The following is a 16,431-nucleotide window of genomic DNA, read 5'->3' on the forward strand; positions in this document are numbered from 1 at the left end:
TTGTTAGTATAATTGCTGAAGCTAAACTTTTAGTCTAATTGAATGGCACCTCTTTCTAAGGGCCCTGAATTCATGAAATAGTCTTCCACTTTGGCTGTGCTGTGGGGAATGAGATAGAGAAACAGGGAAGGGAAATGTTGTAAACCCTCTTAGAGAAACCCAAGATCCAGACCAACATATTAAAATAATCTAAGGGGAGATTTTACACAGAGTTGAAATGGAATGCTGGAGAAACAGGGTGACAGACAGGGGCATTTGGAATGTTGGGGGGGCAGGGACTTCTGGGAGAACCAAGGAACTCTGAAAGAAGCAGTTCAGTATTGAATCCTGGAGTGAAGTAGCTCCCATTCCCAACTCAGGATTGGAAGCCCACCATTTCCCACGAATTGCCAGATCATATCTGATGCTCATAGTGACTGTGAACTGATCCTGTCTCTCCATTAATTCAAGATCTGTATGGACTGCCTGGACATTCAGCTGCCTAAGAGGGGTTTACCCTGAAGGGCAGGCTGAGTCAGTCCTGAAGCCTGTATCGTCTCCTCTGTGCCAGCTCCACCTAAAGACATTTGCTGATTCTTTAATACTAGGTTAGGGTAGCCAGCATAGGAGAACAAGAAGATAGATAAAAGTTAGATAGACAAAAGATAGATAAAAGACTAGTCCCAGCTGTTGGCCAAAGCCAAAGGACCCATCTCTAGTCTGTGTTTTAGCTTAGGGAATCCCTGTTGACCTCTTCCCTAATCTCACCCTATTTATCCTATCCCAAATAAATAGTTGTTGTTCATAATTAGCAGCCAAATAAATCTCAAGGAAGAAAAAGGAAGAAGGGAAGGTAAAGGGTTTTGGAGGGACAGTTCTAATAGATCCAGGTTACAATAAACTCTGAATCAAAAGCCATTACTGTCTCTCTGATAGGAGTTGTGATGAAAGGACATCGAAGGGTGCTAGGCATTTCGCAAAGACCTAGCAAAATGTCTATACTCAACCCCAGTGGTGTTCCTATTTGTTGACAGACTCCTGTTTTACCTGTGCTTCCATGTTACTGGATCAAGAACAGAGAGGGACCTTCAGCTCTCTGTTTGGGCAAGGAGGAAATACCCTTGGGAGTTAGCTCACTAGACATTCTACCTAACCAATTTACCATCATCCCAGGGGCTCCTCCTTTCTTTCTTTTTTTTTTTTAACAATAAGAATTATAGAACTCGTAGCATCTTAGATGCACAGATGCCTAACTCAATATTTAAACTCCAAGGAGTATTGCTCAAAATCAAATATAATGCTCATTGACTTCTAGACTTTTAGAACTAGAAATTATAGCTAGAGGAATCTCAGACTCAGAAGAAGGTATCACAAAGATCTCTAGTTCAGCCTTGACCCTAAAGCATGAATTGCTTCTTAGGAGGAGGCATTCCTGATAGGCATTTATCTACCCTAAGCATGAATACTTTTTCCTCCTACACTTTTCTAATTTATCTGTCCAGTGATTATAGTTATCTCTGTTGTATCATATTATATTGAAAGCTTCTTGTGGGCTGAGTCTATATATAGCTTACCTAAATTCTCTCTCCCCCAATGAGTACAGTACTTTAAGCTCAGTACAGTTGTGCTCCCATATCTGCTGATACACTATCCAGTGATTCAGTTACCCACATTTTAACTGAGGAAAAAATGAAAAAAATCAGAAAACTTGAAAAATTCCAGATAATAAAATAATAAAATGATGTATAAGCTTCAAAATGCCTTCCAAGTGAGTACAGGCTGTAACATGGTGATATCCACCAGTCCAGTATATCTCATCTCCCTTTGTCCTATGTGAAACTTTCTTGCAGTTTTCCTCTAGTAAAATCTCACTGGTTGCATTATTTGTAGCATTATCATAGTGCCTTTGTTTAAGAACGCCCCTATTTACTGTAATAATAGCCCCAATGAGCAAGAGCAGTGATTCTGGTAGTGTTTGTGCCCCCCTTCCCCCCCTGTGTCCACAGATTTAGTAATCCACTGATTCAGTTACCCTCAGTTAACAGCAGAGTGTTTACTCATATCCTTGGTTTCAGCTGTCCACAGAAGATCTTGGAACATATTCCATGCAGATACAGGTCCCTACTGTAGTTGCTTAGCAAATGTTGGTAATTGTTAGAATGCAAGATCCTAGAGGGTAGGGATTATTTCCTTCTTTGCATTTTTATCCTTGATACCAAGATCCATGCCTGGCTTCATTGTAGGGACTTAATGAATGCATATTAATTGTTTATCACCTTTCCAAGTCTCTGGCTTAGTTTGCATTACTTGGTAAAGATGGCTTCATATGAATGAGAACACAGAACTGGGAAAGTCAAGATTACATGAAGTAGTCAGGAAGAAGGGAGATGGCCTTCATTTCTAGGAGCAATGTGGAGATAAATAGGGATGACTTTACTTCCAATGAAACTAAAATCTCTTTTGCAAAGCCTCATCTGTAGAGGAAGTGTGTTCTTCTAAGTAGCTGTGTTATGGGATACCTTGCCTAACTCCATTGGCACCTTTTAGAAAGTGTAATTTTTTTGTTTGTTTGTATGTTTTTGTTTTGTTTTGTTTTAAATCCCTAGGCTGGGAGTTAGAGTACTAGCACTGTTCCATGTTGGATCTCTTCCTGGGTGACCTGGGGCAATGATATTTATATAGGACTATAAGGCTTACAAACCATCTCCTTTGTTCTTGGTACTATGAGAAAGAGTGCTGATTTTGGAATCAGAGTTCTTTTTTCTGACATTTAGGACCTGTGTTACCCTAGACAAGTCATTTAATTTCTTTGGCCTCACTTTCTTCATTTTTTTTAAATGAGAGGTATAGGCTAAATGCTCTCTAAGGATCATTTCAGATCTAAATCTATGAATTCTGTGATCAGCAAAATAATGCTCTGAGGTAAATGCAACAATTATTTTTATCTTAATTTCACTGATAAAGGAAACTGACGTTGAGAGAAGTTAAAGGGGCCACAAAGTAAGTGTCTAAGGAACCTTCATCCACAGGTCTTCCTCCTTCTATATCCAATGCTCTATCCACTAGACCATCTAGCTATACTATCCACTCTAAATTCATGACCCTTAAAGTCTCTGGACCTCATATGTAAAATGAGGAAATTGGACTATATTTCTAAGCTCCAAGATCTAATGTTCTATGTTCTGTGCTCTAGCATTCTGTTTTCTCAAGTCTTTTTTCCAGCTCGAACATTCTAATATTCCTTCTTACTTTGATATTGTATGATTCCATTGTTCCATTATCTCTAAAGCCCGCCTGTTCTACTATTGAACAGTGTTAACTGTAAGGGTTCTTTCTTTACATTCATGAGCCAATTCTTCAGTACTATGTCCACTGAGATAGTTGGCCCCATTTTTAGCATTGACCCCATCTTACATAAGTGCTATTTGAGGAATTTGACCACTTTCTCAGAATTTACTTTTAAGATTCTGGTGGGTTTAATCCACCAATATGTTCCTTGGGGTGGATAAAAGCTAGTGACAACCCTGTTAGTAAGATAAAATAGTAGACTTGGGCAATACCAATCTAATGTTAATGGATAAGGAACAGAGAATTTCCAACTGGTCTTGATTACTTGAGGAGTTGGCAATGCAGTACTCCGTAGTCTTGACCACACGCAAGGCTATATATACATACATGGCCTTTTGGTGATGGGGGGATATGCCAGCTAGATAATTCATATGCTTGGGTATTCACCTTGATAAATATCACCTTCCAAGCAGTTTGATTAATACTCATAATGACTGCACTTAATGATTTACCTAATGCCATTTCTTAAAGAAACTGAGAAGTGCAAGGGGAAGTATGCAGTAACTTGTAAAGATTCTCTTTCTTGTCAGGTGAATACTTCCTAAGCCTGATATTCCAGGTGGATTCTCAGACCTGTGAGAGTGAGGGCTGCCCTCTCTGTAACAGCTGCCTAAATGAAACCCTCCTGGACCACAAAGCAGACTTCTTAAATCATTCATATCTAATAACAGAAAACTTCCCAAACTTGTACTTCGATTTTCAAGATTATTAGTCAATTAATCATATATAAAAACCAACCAGAATCTATAAATGTCAAGTTGAAAAGATCCTTAGAAATAATTTATTCTATATTTTATAGGTGAGGAAATTGAGGCCCAAAGAAATTATGATTTTTCCAAGACACAGGTTTTAAGTGACAGAAAGAGTGTATGAAATCTGCATTTCAGACTCCAAATTCAGTATTCTCCATAGTACCAACTGACATTTTTTGGTAAAAATGGCTTCATGTGAATAAGAGCAAAGAAGAACCAATAAATTACATACTAAATGAAGTAGGCAGGAAGAAAGAAGGAATTAATTTCTTAGTACAAGGAAGAAACACACATTTATTCTTCATTGACTCTAGGATAAGAGATTTTGAGCTGGAAAGAAATGGAGTTGACCTAGTCTGTAATGCTCATTTTACAGATGTGGTTAAGACTTGCTGAAAGTCACAAAGGTAGTAAGTGGAAAAGTCAGAATTCAAACCCAGGTTCTCTAACTCCAAATCTATCAGACTTTCTTTTGCCCTGCATAGCTACTTCAGAAAGATTGGTTACCTTACTATCCCGCTTGCCTCCTTCATGAATTATTGATTCTGTGAATTTGCTCAATCCAGTTGGTCTTCTTGGTCTCCATCAACTTTCACCTCCCATTTTTTTCTCATCTTTTAATGCTCAAACCAAATTGTACCTTTGAGTCACAGGATATAAAGCTAAGAGTGATCTTGGAGATAATCTAAACTGCTTAATTTTACAAATGAGTAACTGAGAATTAAAATAAATTTCACAAATATATATCCAGCGCCTGCTGGATACAAGGCACTGCCAAGTACTTGAGAAATAGAGTAGCCTTCTCAAGGTCAGGTAGATAGTAAGATGCAGTTCTGGGATTCAGTCTCAAGTCATTTAACTCCAAATCAAATATTATTTCTACTAAATCATGCTTCTGTCAAAAATGGAGTCTTCTTTGACTTCTTCTACTTTCAGTGGCATCTCCTTGCTCTGGCCCCCTTATAGCACATATTCTTTATATTTGTCACTTAAATGCTTGGAAAATACTGGCTTGCATTGTTAGTTTTCTCTTTTTTTGTACCAATTCAATTTGATTTCTTATCTTTTAATCCAGTGCCTTTTCCATAACATTATGCTGAATTTCAGTGTGGAAGCACTCCCATTCCTGGAAAATCCCAAGGGCTCATAGTGAAAATAGTGCTTGGGTTAAAGAATCATAATCATGGAATTTTAAAGTTGGAATGATCTTCAGAGACCATCTAGTATAATTTATACCTGAGAATCTCCCCTTTGCGTTCTTGAAATCATTCTTAGGAGCAGAGATTTAGAGCCTGAACACATGGCCTTCCCATCATCTTCACTTGATATCTTTGCTAAATTATAATTTTATTATAAATTATAATTTTATTATATAAAATATAATATAATAATATAAATATTATATAAAATATACAATGAATTATAATTTATTATAAATTATAAATAATAATATTAATTCTTAATGTTACTAACTGTGAAGAAGTTTATTGTTGTTTTCTCTTACCCTGCGGCTAAATCTCCTTTGCAACTAACTTTGAGCCTACATCTTCCTCTTTGTCAACAAGTGATAGGTGATAGTTCTGCCCTTTGGAATCAAGCAGAACCAATTCAATCCCTTGTCTATATACTAGTCCTTCAAATAGTTTTATATAGTCATTATATCCTCCACTAAGTCTTCTCTAATCTAAACATACCCGCTGCTTACAATAGGAAGTTCTTTAGTCTCTACCACTCTGGTTACCTTCTGACCATGCTCTAGTCTGCCAACATCTTTCCTAAAATCTGACACCCAGAAAGGTTCCATACTTCCTTCAGGTATGGTAGGATCAGGGCAGAAGAAAGCAGAACTAAAATACTACATAATTATGATGAGCCAAGAATTGGGGGCATCCACAGATATTAAAGATCACAGCAAGACAATAGATCAAGCAGGAGGTCAAGAATAAGGAGGTCATAGTTAGCCTAATCTGAGAAGAGAGTTCAAATGAAAGGCAGTCAAACATCTATACACAGTCAGGAACCATGAAAGCCACATAAACAGATGACTGTGTGTTTTGTGTGAGAGGGGGTGTTGGGGGGGGGGGGGAGGTTAGACAGGAAAGTAGACAATGACAGAAAAGAAATTAGAAGACTTTGATACTGTGGTAAAATTGCCCCAGCCACAGAGACTTCTATCCTTCCTATTAAAGCAGGTGCTAATCTCATTGCAGGGTTTACTGAGAGTCTGGTGAAATAGAGGCAGGCATACCAATGGACTAGAGAGTAGGTGGGAAGGATAATAAGAGATATTAATAATTAACTATGTTTCTGATTTTTTAATGGATCATGAGATCTAGTATTTGAAGGGATTTTACAGATGATATAATCTGAGTCTATAGATAGGGAAATTGGGGTGTAAAAAGAGAAGGTAACTTTCTCAAGTCATAAATCAAAGAACCAGGATTTGAACATTGCTCTCACTCAAAATTCAGTGTTCTTTCCACCACCTTCCATAACCTCCTCAAAATCTTTATTTCTTTAGCATTTTTATTAGCTTCTTTCTTCTCTGCATTTTTCTCTGTTCCTCCTCTATCTCCATTCGTAACTTTATTTCTCTTGCTGGATGTTCTCTGAATACGAATATTCTGGGGAGGTGAGACAGAATGGATTTATAGTTTGCACTGGATATGATTACCAACTGTTCCACCCAGATGACCCTTCTGGATCTTCTGGTCTAGAACTCCATGCCAAGCTGTAATGTTACCAGAGTGCTTTAGCAGCAAAGAGCAGGGATTCATTGGTGTCTATTAATGCCTCCTATGATGTCTATGGGGGGAAATATGGTTTGAAAGAAAGGTGCAAGTTCTTGATTCAAGATGACTGTGTTGGGTGAGAGAGGGGGAAGGACATCTCTTGCAAAGAATGTACCCTTAACAAAAAAGAGCTAACCCATCAAAGAGTAGCCTTTTGCTTGGTTATTTATATGGCATAAAGCAATCACCTCTAAGGGTATTGGAAAGATGTTTCCAGTGAGAATAGTAAAGAAAAATGTTATATGCCTAGCCCAGGGACATTTTCTAAGGCTGAGATTAGCAGGACTGTTGAGCATTCTCCCAAGAGAAATAGTGTAATAAAATATTCTCAATTGAGATTGATCAGACAGAACAACAACTCTCTCCCTCTCCCCATATATATATATATATATATATATATGATTTTTTTGAGAATAACCCAAGGGGAGGATGAGCAAGATGGCCTCACATGTTTCTTTCAACACCATTGATTATAGTGCTAGCTACTCCTTATCCCTAGCATCTTCAGTTCAAGTAAAAATATCTTTTTGGTCCACTTGGTCCTCTCTTGAGAGTCTCTCCTTTCTAAGCTCTTCTTAGTTTTTTCTCACAATTATTGTTTTAAAGACTGTTGTGTTGCAAGAGGAGGAGGGTAGACATTACAGAGATTCATTTACTTTCCCTTTTTTTCCTGAGTAGGGAGAAGGATATATACTATTATATCTTATAGAAAGGAAGTTTTTATACTACTGCTGGGGCTTTAGGAAGGTTTAAAGTCAAAGGGAGGGGAGGAATGGAAGATTTGGTCATTCACTTAAGGATGAGTCATACACTTTGATGAAGTCCAGTGTTTTAGCAGAATGTATGGTGACTCATCCATAATCTTTTTCTTTTTAAGGTGGGGAGCAGAGGGCATATTTTCCCACATGTAGCAAAGTTCTTTTTTGAATCTCTTTCCCACTCTTCCCTTCCCCACCCCAAATTGGGGAAGACCACCTTCTCCTAAGTGTTGTCTGAGGCTCTAGGAACTTATTTATGCACCTATTAGAGTGATGCCAACAATTTTGCATTTTCTTCTCTTTTCCACAGGTCACCCAGATGTAGAACAGCCCTGCAAGTCAAGTGTCCGGACATGGAGCCCCAATTCTGCTGTTAATCATCACACAGTCCCCCCAGCCTGCCCAGAGCCCCAGGGATGCTACCTAGAACTGGAATTCCAATACCCATTGATTCCTGAGTCACTCACTGTATGGGTGACACTTGTCTCCACAGACTGGGACTCTAGTGGTGCTGTGAATGATATCAAACTGCTGACTCTGAGTGGAAAGAACATTTCGTTGGGACCACAGAATATTTTCTGTGATATCCCATTGACTATCAAGATCCGGGATGTAGGTGAAGAGGTGTATGGCATCCAAATATACACCCTAGATGAACACCTAGAAATTGATGCAGCCATGCTGACTTCTATTCCTGAGAGTCCTCTGTGTCGGGACTGTAAGCCCCTCAAATACAAAGTTCTCCGGGATCCACCATTCCAGTCTGATATCCCCATTGTCATCTCTAACCTCAACAGAAGATACATAGACACGTAAGTTTGTGCCTCTGAGAAGGCTGGCAAAAATGAGATAGCAGGCTGGGGGAAATGGGGAAAGTGGGAGGGTTACAGAGAACCTAGGCTGAACAGAAGAGTGTAATCATGGTAGAAAATTATTATCCCTTTTTGCAGAAGGAGAAATCAGGGCTTAGAGAAAATAACTTGCCCGAGGTCATACTTAAAATAGGTCAATGAAGTTGTTTTTTATAAACCAAAACCAGTCTCTAGGACTTGGGATACTAGAGAAGTATGTTTTGAAGAGAAAACATACTAGAAATGGATTATCAGAAGAGTGAGGAATCATGAAGTAGTAAAAATATTAACTAATTGTCTGAAATTGGACAGTCCACTTCCCCTCTCTGGGTCTCCATTTCCTCATTTTTAAAATGAGAGGTATTAGATTCAATGTTCTCCAAGTTCCCTTCTTAATCTAATATTCTGGGATTTTCAGTGATTCTCTATGGATGATCTGTTTTAACATGTGAGGGAGATCTTTTCTACCCACCTAATATCCTCTCCAAAAGTTTCCCACTTCACTTATTTAACTATTCTTCTACACAAGACATCTTAAAACTTCCCTCTGATGTTATTCCTGCAGTCTATGCAAAGGGATCATGCTATAAAATAAGAACATTTCAAAATGAGGTTCCTTTGTAGACTCGTAATTCTAGACTTTGTACCAACCTTAGAGATCATATAGTATGGCCCTTAAAAGCACAAATTCCTTCTATTGCTCCCCCAGCCAGCAGCTATCTAACCTTTATTTGAATACCACCAGTGTCAGGAAACTCACTACCTCATGAAGTAGCCTGTGCCTTTTTCAGACACATCTTGATTTGTCCAAAATTCTTCCTTATATTGAGCTGAAAGCAGCCTTCTATTAGTTTCCAGATCATAGAGATGCCTCGATAATTCAACGTACTTGGATGGGAAATGAAATGGATCTGCTTTATACCAAATTTCACTTTCTAACAAACAGGGTTCTAGACAGTCTCCTAAAGACTGAACTATCAACAACAATTTAATCATCAGCTAACTAATTTTATTAAATATCTCTTAAGAATGAGCACCTGTAGTAGGTGTTGAGATACCAAGTGGTATTGGGTGTTATCCCTGTCTTCAAATAGCTTACAAGTTCATTGGAATAGGTATATACATATGTTTTATATATATATATATATATACATATATATATGGATCATATTAATGTATATGATAGATACATAAAATGAAACTAAATCATGTCAAATATATAAAACAACTAATAATTTAAGACAAAGTGTGAGAGGTGCCATTTAAAATAGGGATGACATTAAGTACCATAGAAATTCAGTGGGAAAGGGAATGATGGATTTGGAAAACCTGATATAAATAATTGTTTAGAAGAATGAGGAGTATTTGACCTTTAGGAAAGAAGATTTTGAGGTACAAAATAATTATTTGCAAGTTTTTGAGTGATGATGGAAGAGGGATTAGACTTTAGAATTGTCACGTTTTTGAGCTAAAAAGTGTTATAGAGATAATCATATCCTCCACCCTTGCCCCATTTTAGAGATGAGAAAACAGAAGTCAAGTGAGTTGTCCAAGGTCACATAAAAAGGAAGTGGCAGAATCAGGATTTAAATCCAAGACTTCTGATGTTCAGTCAGTGCTTTCTTTTATACTATACTGATTCCCTCTTCTGTTTGGCTTTCGAAAGCAAAACTAGAAGTTAATGCAAGACAAATTTTAGCTTTAAAAGGAAAGAGAAATAGCCCAAGAAGTGATTAGAAGAGGGATGGACTACCTCAGAATGGGCGTTTCCCTTCACTGGACCTCTCCAAGTGGAGACCAGGTGACCTTTTCAGAGGGATATTAGATATATTTCTATTCATTTATGAATTTTACTGGATAATTTCTCAGGCCCTTTCAGTTTTTAGTTTGAGAGATTCCCTGTCTGGGGTATAATGAGTAGAAGATATGAATGTGGTAAAGTTCTTATTTTACCTCTTGTGTTTGAACTCTCATGGAGAACTCAGAGAAGAAGTGGACCTTGAATTGGATAAGAGGTGAGAGGATCTGGGTTGAATCCTGGCTCTGCCATTTATTATCCATTGATTTAACTAAATAGATTTTCTATCTGATGGAAAAGTTTTCTATTGACTTTGTCCTTGACTCCCTCTGTGACCTTGGATAAGTATCTTTCTGCTTTCCTGGCCTCAATTTCCTCATATGTACAATGAAATAGTTGGATTAGGTGATATTTTCCACCTTTAAATCATATCCTACGAAGGATGAGAAAGCTTGAGACAGGCAGTAAAAGAAGAGGCTCTTCCTAGCAGAGGAAACATCATGAACAAGGACAAAGAGGGGAGAATAAGTACAGTGTGTTTGAGGACAGTGGGGAGACTGGTCTGGCAGAAACCCAGAGTTTGTGTTGGGGTATATGATTTTCATGTTCTTGTTTTATTTCAATACCCTAGTTACATTAAGTCCTCATTCTTGGTTCCTTGGCCTTCTTGGAGCAGTGTGAGGCCAGCCCTGAAGTCCCTTTGTGCCAAGAGCAGAAAGCACTTTGCAGAAAGGGTCATCCCAGTTTCTCTCAAAGTGATGCCAAAATGTGTGGAACTCTGTTGCAGCTTAATAAGCCCTGTCTCACAGAAGATGGTGTGGAGGAATGTTCAGGGGATAGGCCTCCTGTCCGAGTCAGCAAACAGGAGAGACAGTTGTGAAAAATGGAAAGTTACCTAGACCTGTTTGGGCTTCTAGCTTATGACCAGCAGGACTCCTTACAGACAGTGTGGCAATTGAAATCATTGGGATTGACTGGATCCCTCTGGAAGGAGTTTTTTTGGTCTTAAATTCCAGCAGTCAAAGGATGGGCAGGATTAAGTAAGGAGCTTATGGTCACAACTCAAGAATTCCAGGATGTAGCAGTGAAGCACATCAGTAGGACAGAGGGTCTTGCCATAGCACTGGAGTTCTTGGCAAACTGAAAAAGCCACTTCATCTTCCCAAGCATTGTTTTTCTCATCTATATAATGAGGGAATTGGAGTAGATGACCTCTAGGTATCCATATCTCTTCCTGCTCTACAGTCCTTTCTTTAAGGCCACTTCTGTCTACCATTTGGTACTTTTTTCTAAGGCTCTTCTTTGGTTTTTGGATCCCTTTTGACTCTAATAGTTTACATTCAATGATTTGAAACTAAAGGCATGTTCCACTTCCTCCCTAAACCATCACTACTCAGAGATGTACTTATGTGGCCCTTCAACCCTAAGGGATTTCTTTCCCTCATCTTTATCTGTGTTTGGTCATGGATAGCACATTCAAAATCTCTGAGCTCCTCTTGGCTCTCCATCTGGATTGTTCTTTGAGTCTCTGAATAAATGAAACCCAGCATTCCAAACAGATCAAGCATTCCAGCTTTTTTATCTCTTGGTAATTTGAGTTATAAACCCCAACACAAATACCTTTTGTATGTGTATGTGTGTGTATATATATATAAAACTGCTCTCACATTTTTTCCATATCGAATAAACTGGCGCTCATACAAGTTCTATATAAAGACATTTTGAAGAGAGAGAAAGGAAAAAAAAATGCTTTTCTTTCCTCCCCCAGTCTCCCATCTCATTTCACTATTCCCTTTGACCTTTTCCTTCATTTTCCCCCTAATGAAAATATTTATTCCCTCAGTTATCTGTTCAAGAAACTGTTCATCAAGGTGTGACGCTGAAGGGAGAGACTCCCATGGTCACCATTTGGAAGTTTTAGAGTAGATTTTGACTTTTGAGAGGGAGGCATGAAGTGGAGAAGGAAATCTAAACCTTTTCCCTTGCTCTCAAGCAAGACAAGAGAAGGACACCATCAGAGGGAGAGATGAAACATTTATTCTCTTTTTGGGTAAGGGTGGATGAATAAGTCTTCATGCACAGAGGCCAGGATTGAAATCTTTGAAGAGGCAAAAAACATTTATACAACACTTATTATGTGCTAGGTATGGATCTGAGTGCTTTAAACAAGTATTATTTCATTTGTTCAGCAACCCTCAGAACTAGGTGGGTGCTATTATCTTCTCTATTTTTTAGTTGAGACAAAATGAGTTTAAATGACTTGTTCAGGGTCACATAGTATCTTAGGTCACATTCTAAATCAGGCCTTCCTGATTCTAGGTCCAGTGTCCTGTCTACTGTACCACCAGCTAGCTGCCTCAGAGAGGGAATGGGAAGGTGTCCCTTACTCAGAAGTATATGGGCAAATACTACTTTAGGAAAAGTTGCCGCCTAGAAGATCTATCACCTCTAATTTCAAAGAGAACAGTGAGGATCTTTTAGTTTCTCTAAGCTAATACCTTGCCTTTTTTTATGGACCTTATATATACTTAATTATACTGATGTCTTGCTTCCCATTAGAACATAAGCTCCTTGAGGGCAAGGACTTTTTAATTTATTTGCTTTGTATCTCTTAACATAATGCCTAAAATTATGTAACACTTAACATAATGCCTAAAACATGGTATGTGCTAAATAATTGCTTTTTTCCATAATCGAGGAAAAGAAGTACTAATAGGAACTAGAATTAGGAGAGATCAGGCTCATATGGTCCTACTATTGCATTTATTTTAATTTTTAAATAAGATTTTTGATGCCTCATTTTGTTTTTTTCTTAATATTGTCTTAAATATATGACTTATAGTCAGGTAGCTTTATCTCATAACAGATTTTTAAAAAGGAAAAAATTCCACAAATCCAACAATTCTTCAATTGTATCTGAAATTACATACAATAGTCCTAGAGACCTCCACTTCTTCAATGAGAGGAATGGAGTTCAGCTTTAATTATGGAAAAATTAATTCTCTCCCGAGGTGTCCCAAGTAACAGGTACTATTTTAACAGGTACTATGATACCTGGCCAACAGTGGACTAATTATCTTTTCCCCTCTTCTCTTTAACTTCTCTACTTCTTGTAAGGTCAGCCCCATCTTTCTAGTTACCTAGGCTCATCTACCTGAGATCATCACTGACCCTGCTGTTTTCCTCACTTCCAGCATCCAGTTATTTGTCAACTCTTGTCAACGATCTCATTTGTGTAACTAAATTAAGCTACCTGGCTTAATCTAGATTTTCATTGCCTGATCTTTCCCAGTGACAATGTATAAATTTGTATAAGTAATTTAAACTAAATTCACCTCTCTGGGCTTCATTCTCTTTAATGAGCAGATTGGGTTATATAGTCATCACTGTGGCAAGTCCCTGCTGGTGCTAAATGCTATGATATTTTGCTTTCATCTCTGTAATAGCTCTCACATCTTTCCTTTTTCCCTCTATTGTCACAACTACCCTTGTTCAAGACTGCTTCTCTTCTTGCTTAGACTGTTGCTAATAGCTTCACAACTGGTTTTCTTTCCTCAAGTCTATTAAACTATTTACTCTTGAATCCATCATTGCTACCATTCACACTGCTGCCCAAAGTCATTTTCTTAATGCTCTCCTCTGATAAAATAATTCTTTGAGTCTAAAACCCTCCATATCTTTAATTGTCTGTCAGATCAAGCCATTGAGCATCTTCAAAATGCTAAATATTATAATAGACATTAAGGATATATATATATACATATACACACATACATATATGTACACATGCATGTGTATTTATATATTAGGAACACATATATATGCATGCACATTGTAATGCTGCATATGCATATATATATACATTTTGCACTGTGTACTTGTATGTGTGAATGTATGTGAGAGGCAGTGGGGGTATGTATGTATGTATGTATGTATGTATGCTCATCATCTTGGCTTTGAAGGTCCACCACAATCTAATGTCAACCTGTCTTCCCATCTTTATCTCATCCTATTCTAAATTCCAATTAAGCAAAACTAATTTTCTTTCCCTGTTCTTGCCCTAATCTCTTTTATCTTGTTATCGCTCATTTCATACCTCATGCCTGAAGCTGATTTCCTCTTTACCACTGTGTCCATCTATTAATGTCCAGGTTTCCTTGACTCACTGTGGTAAAAATAATTATTTCCTACTTAAATCCTTTATAGCACTCTGCCTGAATTTCTCCTTTGTATTTCCCTTCTACCTTCTTTGCTAGTATATTAGTTCTTTTTGTTTTATGTCTATGTGTATTCTTTTTGGAATTCTTCCTCCCATTTGATTATAACTTCCTTGGTATATCCCTGGAGTTGAGAACCAGGTCTTATGTGTAGTATTTGTTAAATGAATAAATGAATGAATGAATGGAAAAAGAAGAATAAATATCCTTGGGGAGCCTGACTTGCCTTTGGGCTCCCTTGGAGAATTATGTAATGTGTTATATAATATGTATATCCCATTCACTCATCACTTCTTTTAATAAAGAGGTGAAAGTTAAATTTGAGAAGTGCAAACGACTTGGCCAAACCTCTAGGAACAGTCACCAGCTGAACTAGGATTAGAACTCATTTCTTGACTCTAGTGGTTGAATTCAGACCACCATCCCACTTGTCAGCTCCTGTGACCTACCCACATGCCTCTGGAATAAATGGATGCCTCCCTGCTCTGTTCCACAGCCAGTTCCTTTTGGTCCTGACTGAAAAGACGAGCAGGGGAGATTTTGCTTCCCCAGTTAACGATATCTCACTCTTGCAGTGAGGGAATGATGTTTGTTTATTTGTTTTGCCTGGGGTTGGTCCTTACGTGGTCTTGGAAATTAAAGGCCTTGGATGGATCAGAGCCAAAGAACATCCCTATTCTTGTGGGAGTTCAGTAGCCCCGAGGCCACACATTCAGCAAACTGATGTTGCTTCTAGCAGTTCTTTATAACTCATAATGGTGTTTCTCCTTTCATAGCTTTCTGCTCCTTCACTACTACAGTGGAACCTGAGCTTTCACAAAAGACAAGACACTGGATCTCCTCTCCCCTCAGACAGGAAGAGAGGTCATGTCTGATGCCTGATTTCCCATTGTCATAAAGCCTTCATCCCCAGAAAATTCTAGACTCTTAGAGTTGGAAGGGACCTCAAGGGGTCTCCTCATCCAACCCTCACTATCCTGCTTGCTTCCTCTGGTCAGATCCGGTGTTATTTTTGTCCCACTTAAATTAAAAGCCCAGAATTAAACATAAAATTACTCCATAACAAAAAGCACTTTTCAATTACACAAATAATATTTTCAACAACACAAGGGACTCTTTGTATAGGAAATCCCTCTATCAACCCAGCCATTATTTTAGTGGGATAAATCTTAGGAAATTGCCTGTGACAACAAGTGGGGCAGTTGGAGAGAGCTTAGGCTTGGAGTTTGGAAAACCTGAGTTCAAATTTGGCCCCAGATAATACTAGCTGCATCATCCTGGGCAAATCATTTGGTATGTTTTCCCTAGTTTCCTGAGTTACAAAACGTGGGTGATAGTAGTGTCTACCAGTGTTGTTGTCAGGGTCAAATCAGAACCATAAAAAGCACTTAGCAAGGTGCCTGGCACATAGCAGGCTGCTTACTCCCTTTATTTTCCTTTTCTTTCCCTGGGATACTTGCTTAGAGTTGCAGTGGTAGTAAGTATCAGTGCCAGTATTTGAACCCAAGTCTTTCTTATGCCAAGTCCAACATTTTTATACTATACCATATTGCTCTTCTTTTATGGACCCTATTATTCTGGTAGTGTAGCTGTTTCTGTGGACCTGTTTCTTTGTATTCCTTTATCTCCTTTTTTAATCAGGAAAATTTACATTTCACATTTAAACAAAGATTTGCTTTTTTTTTTTTTGAGTGGTCTAGGGTATACCGGTTTGTTCATATTTTTTCTTTATCTTTTTGGGTTTCGTTCCTTTTTTCCCTTATGGATGACAAAGATTCAAAATTTCATAAATTGAAGATATTTCAGAAGTCATCTAGTCCAGAGGTGCCCAACTCATAGATTTTAGGCAGCAGATGGCCGGCAAAACTCCCAATTATGGCCTGAACCAAATTAAAACATAATCAGGAAATGTTTAACCAAAGAAATAAAAAGTCAA

At 38.1% G+C, this 16,431-nt stretch overlaps 1 protein-coding gene across 2 annotated transcripts in view; it reads left to right on the forward strand.

The window, feature by feature from the left end:
* PAPPA (pappalysin 1) overlaps positions 1-16,431 on the forward strand; it is a 289,767-nt gene that overhangs the window by 107,056 nt on the left and 166,280 nt on the right. For both annotated transcript variants that reach the window (XM_056822169.1, XM_007474734.2), the window contains exon 7: positions 7,940-8,441. In XM_056822169.1, the coding sequence (XP_056678147.1) occupies positions 7,940-8,441 (502 nt within the window). The remainder of the gene's footprint in view (positions 1-7,939; positions 8,442-16,431) is intronic.

The sequence above is a fragment of the Monodelphis domestica genome, chromosome 1, assembly GCF_027887165.1.
Source record: "Monodelphis domestica isolate mMonDom1 chromosome 1, mMonDom1.pri, whole genome shotgun sequence".
Lineage (NCBI taxonomy): Eukaryota > Metazoa > Chordata > Mammalia > Didelphimorphia > Didelphidae > Monodelphis > Monodelphis domestica.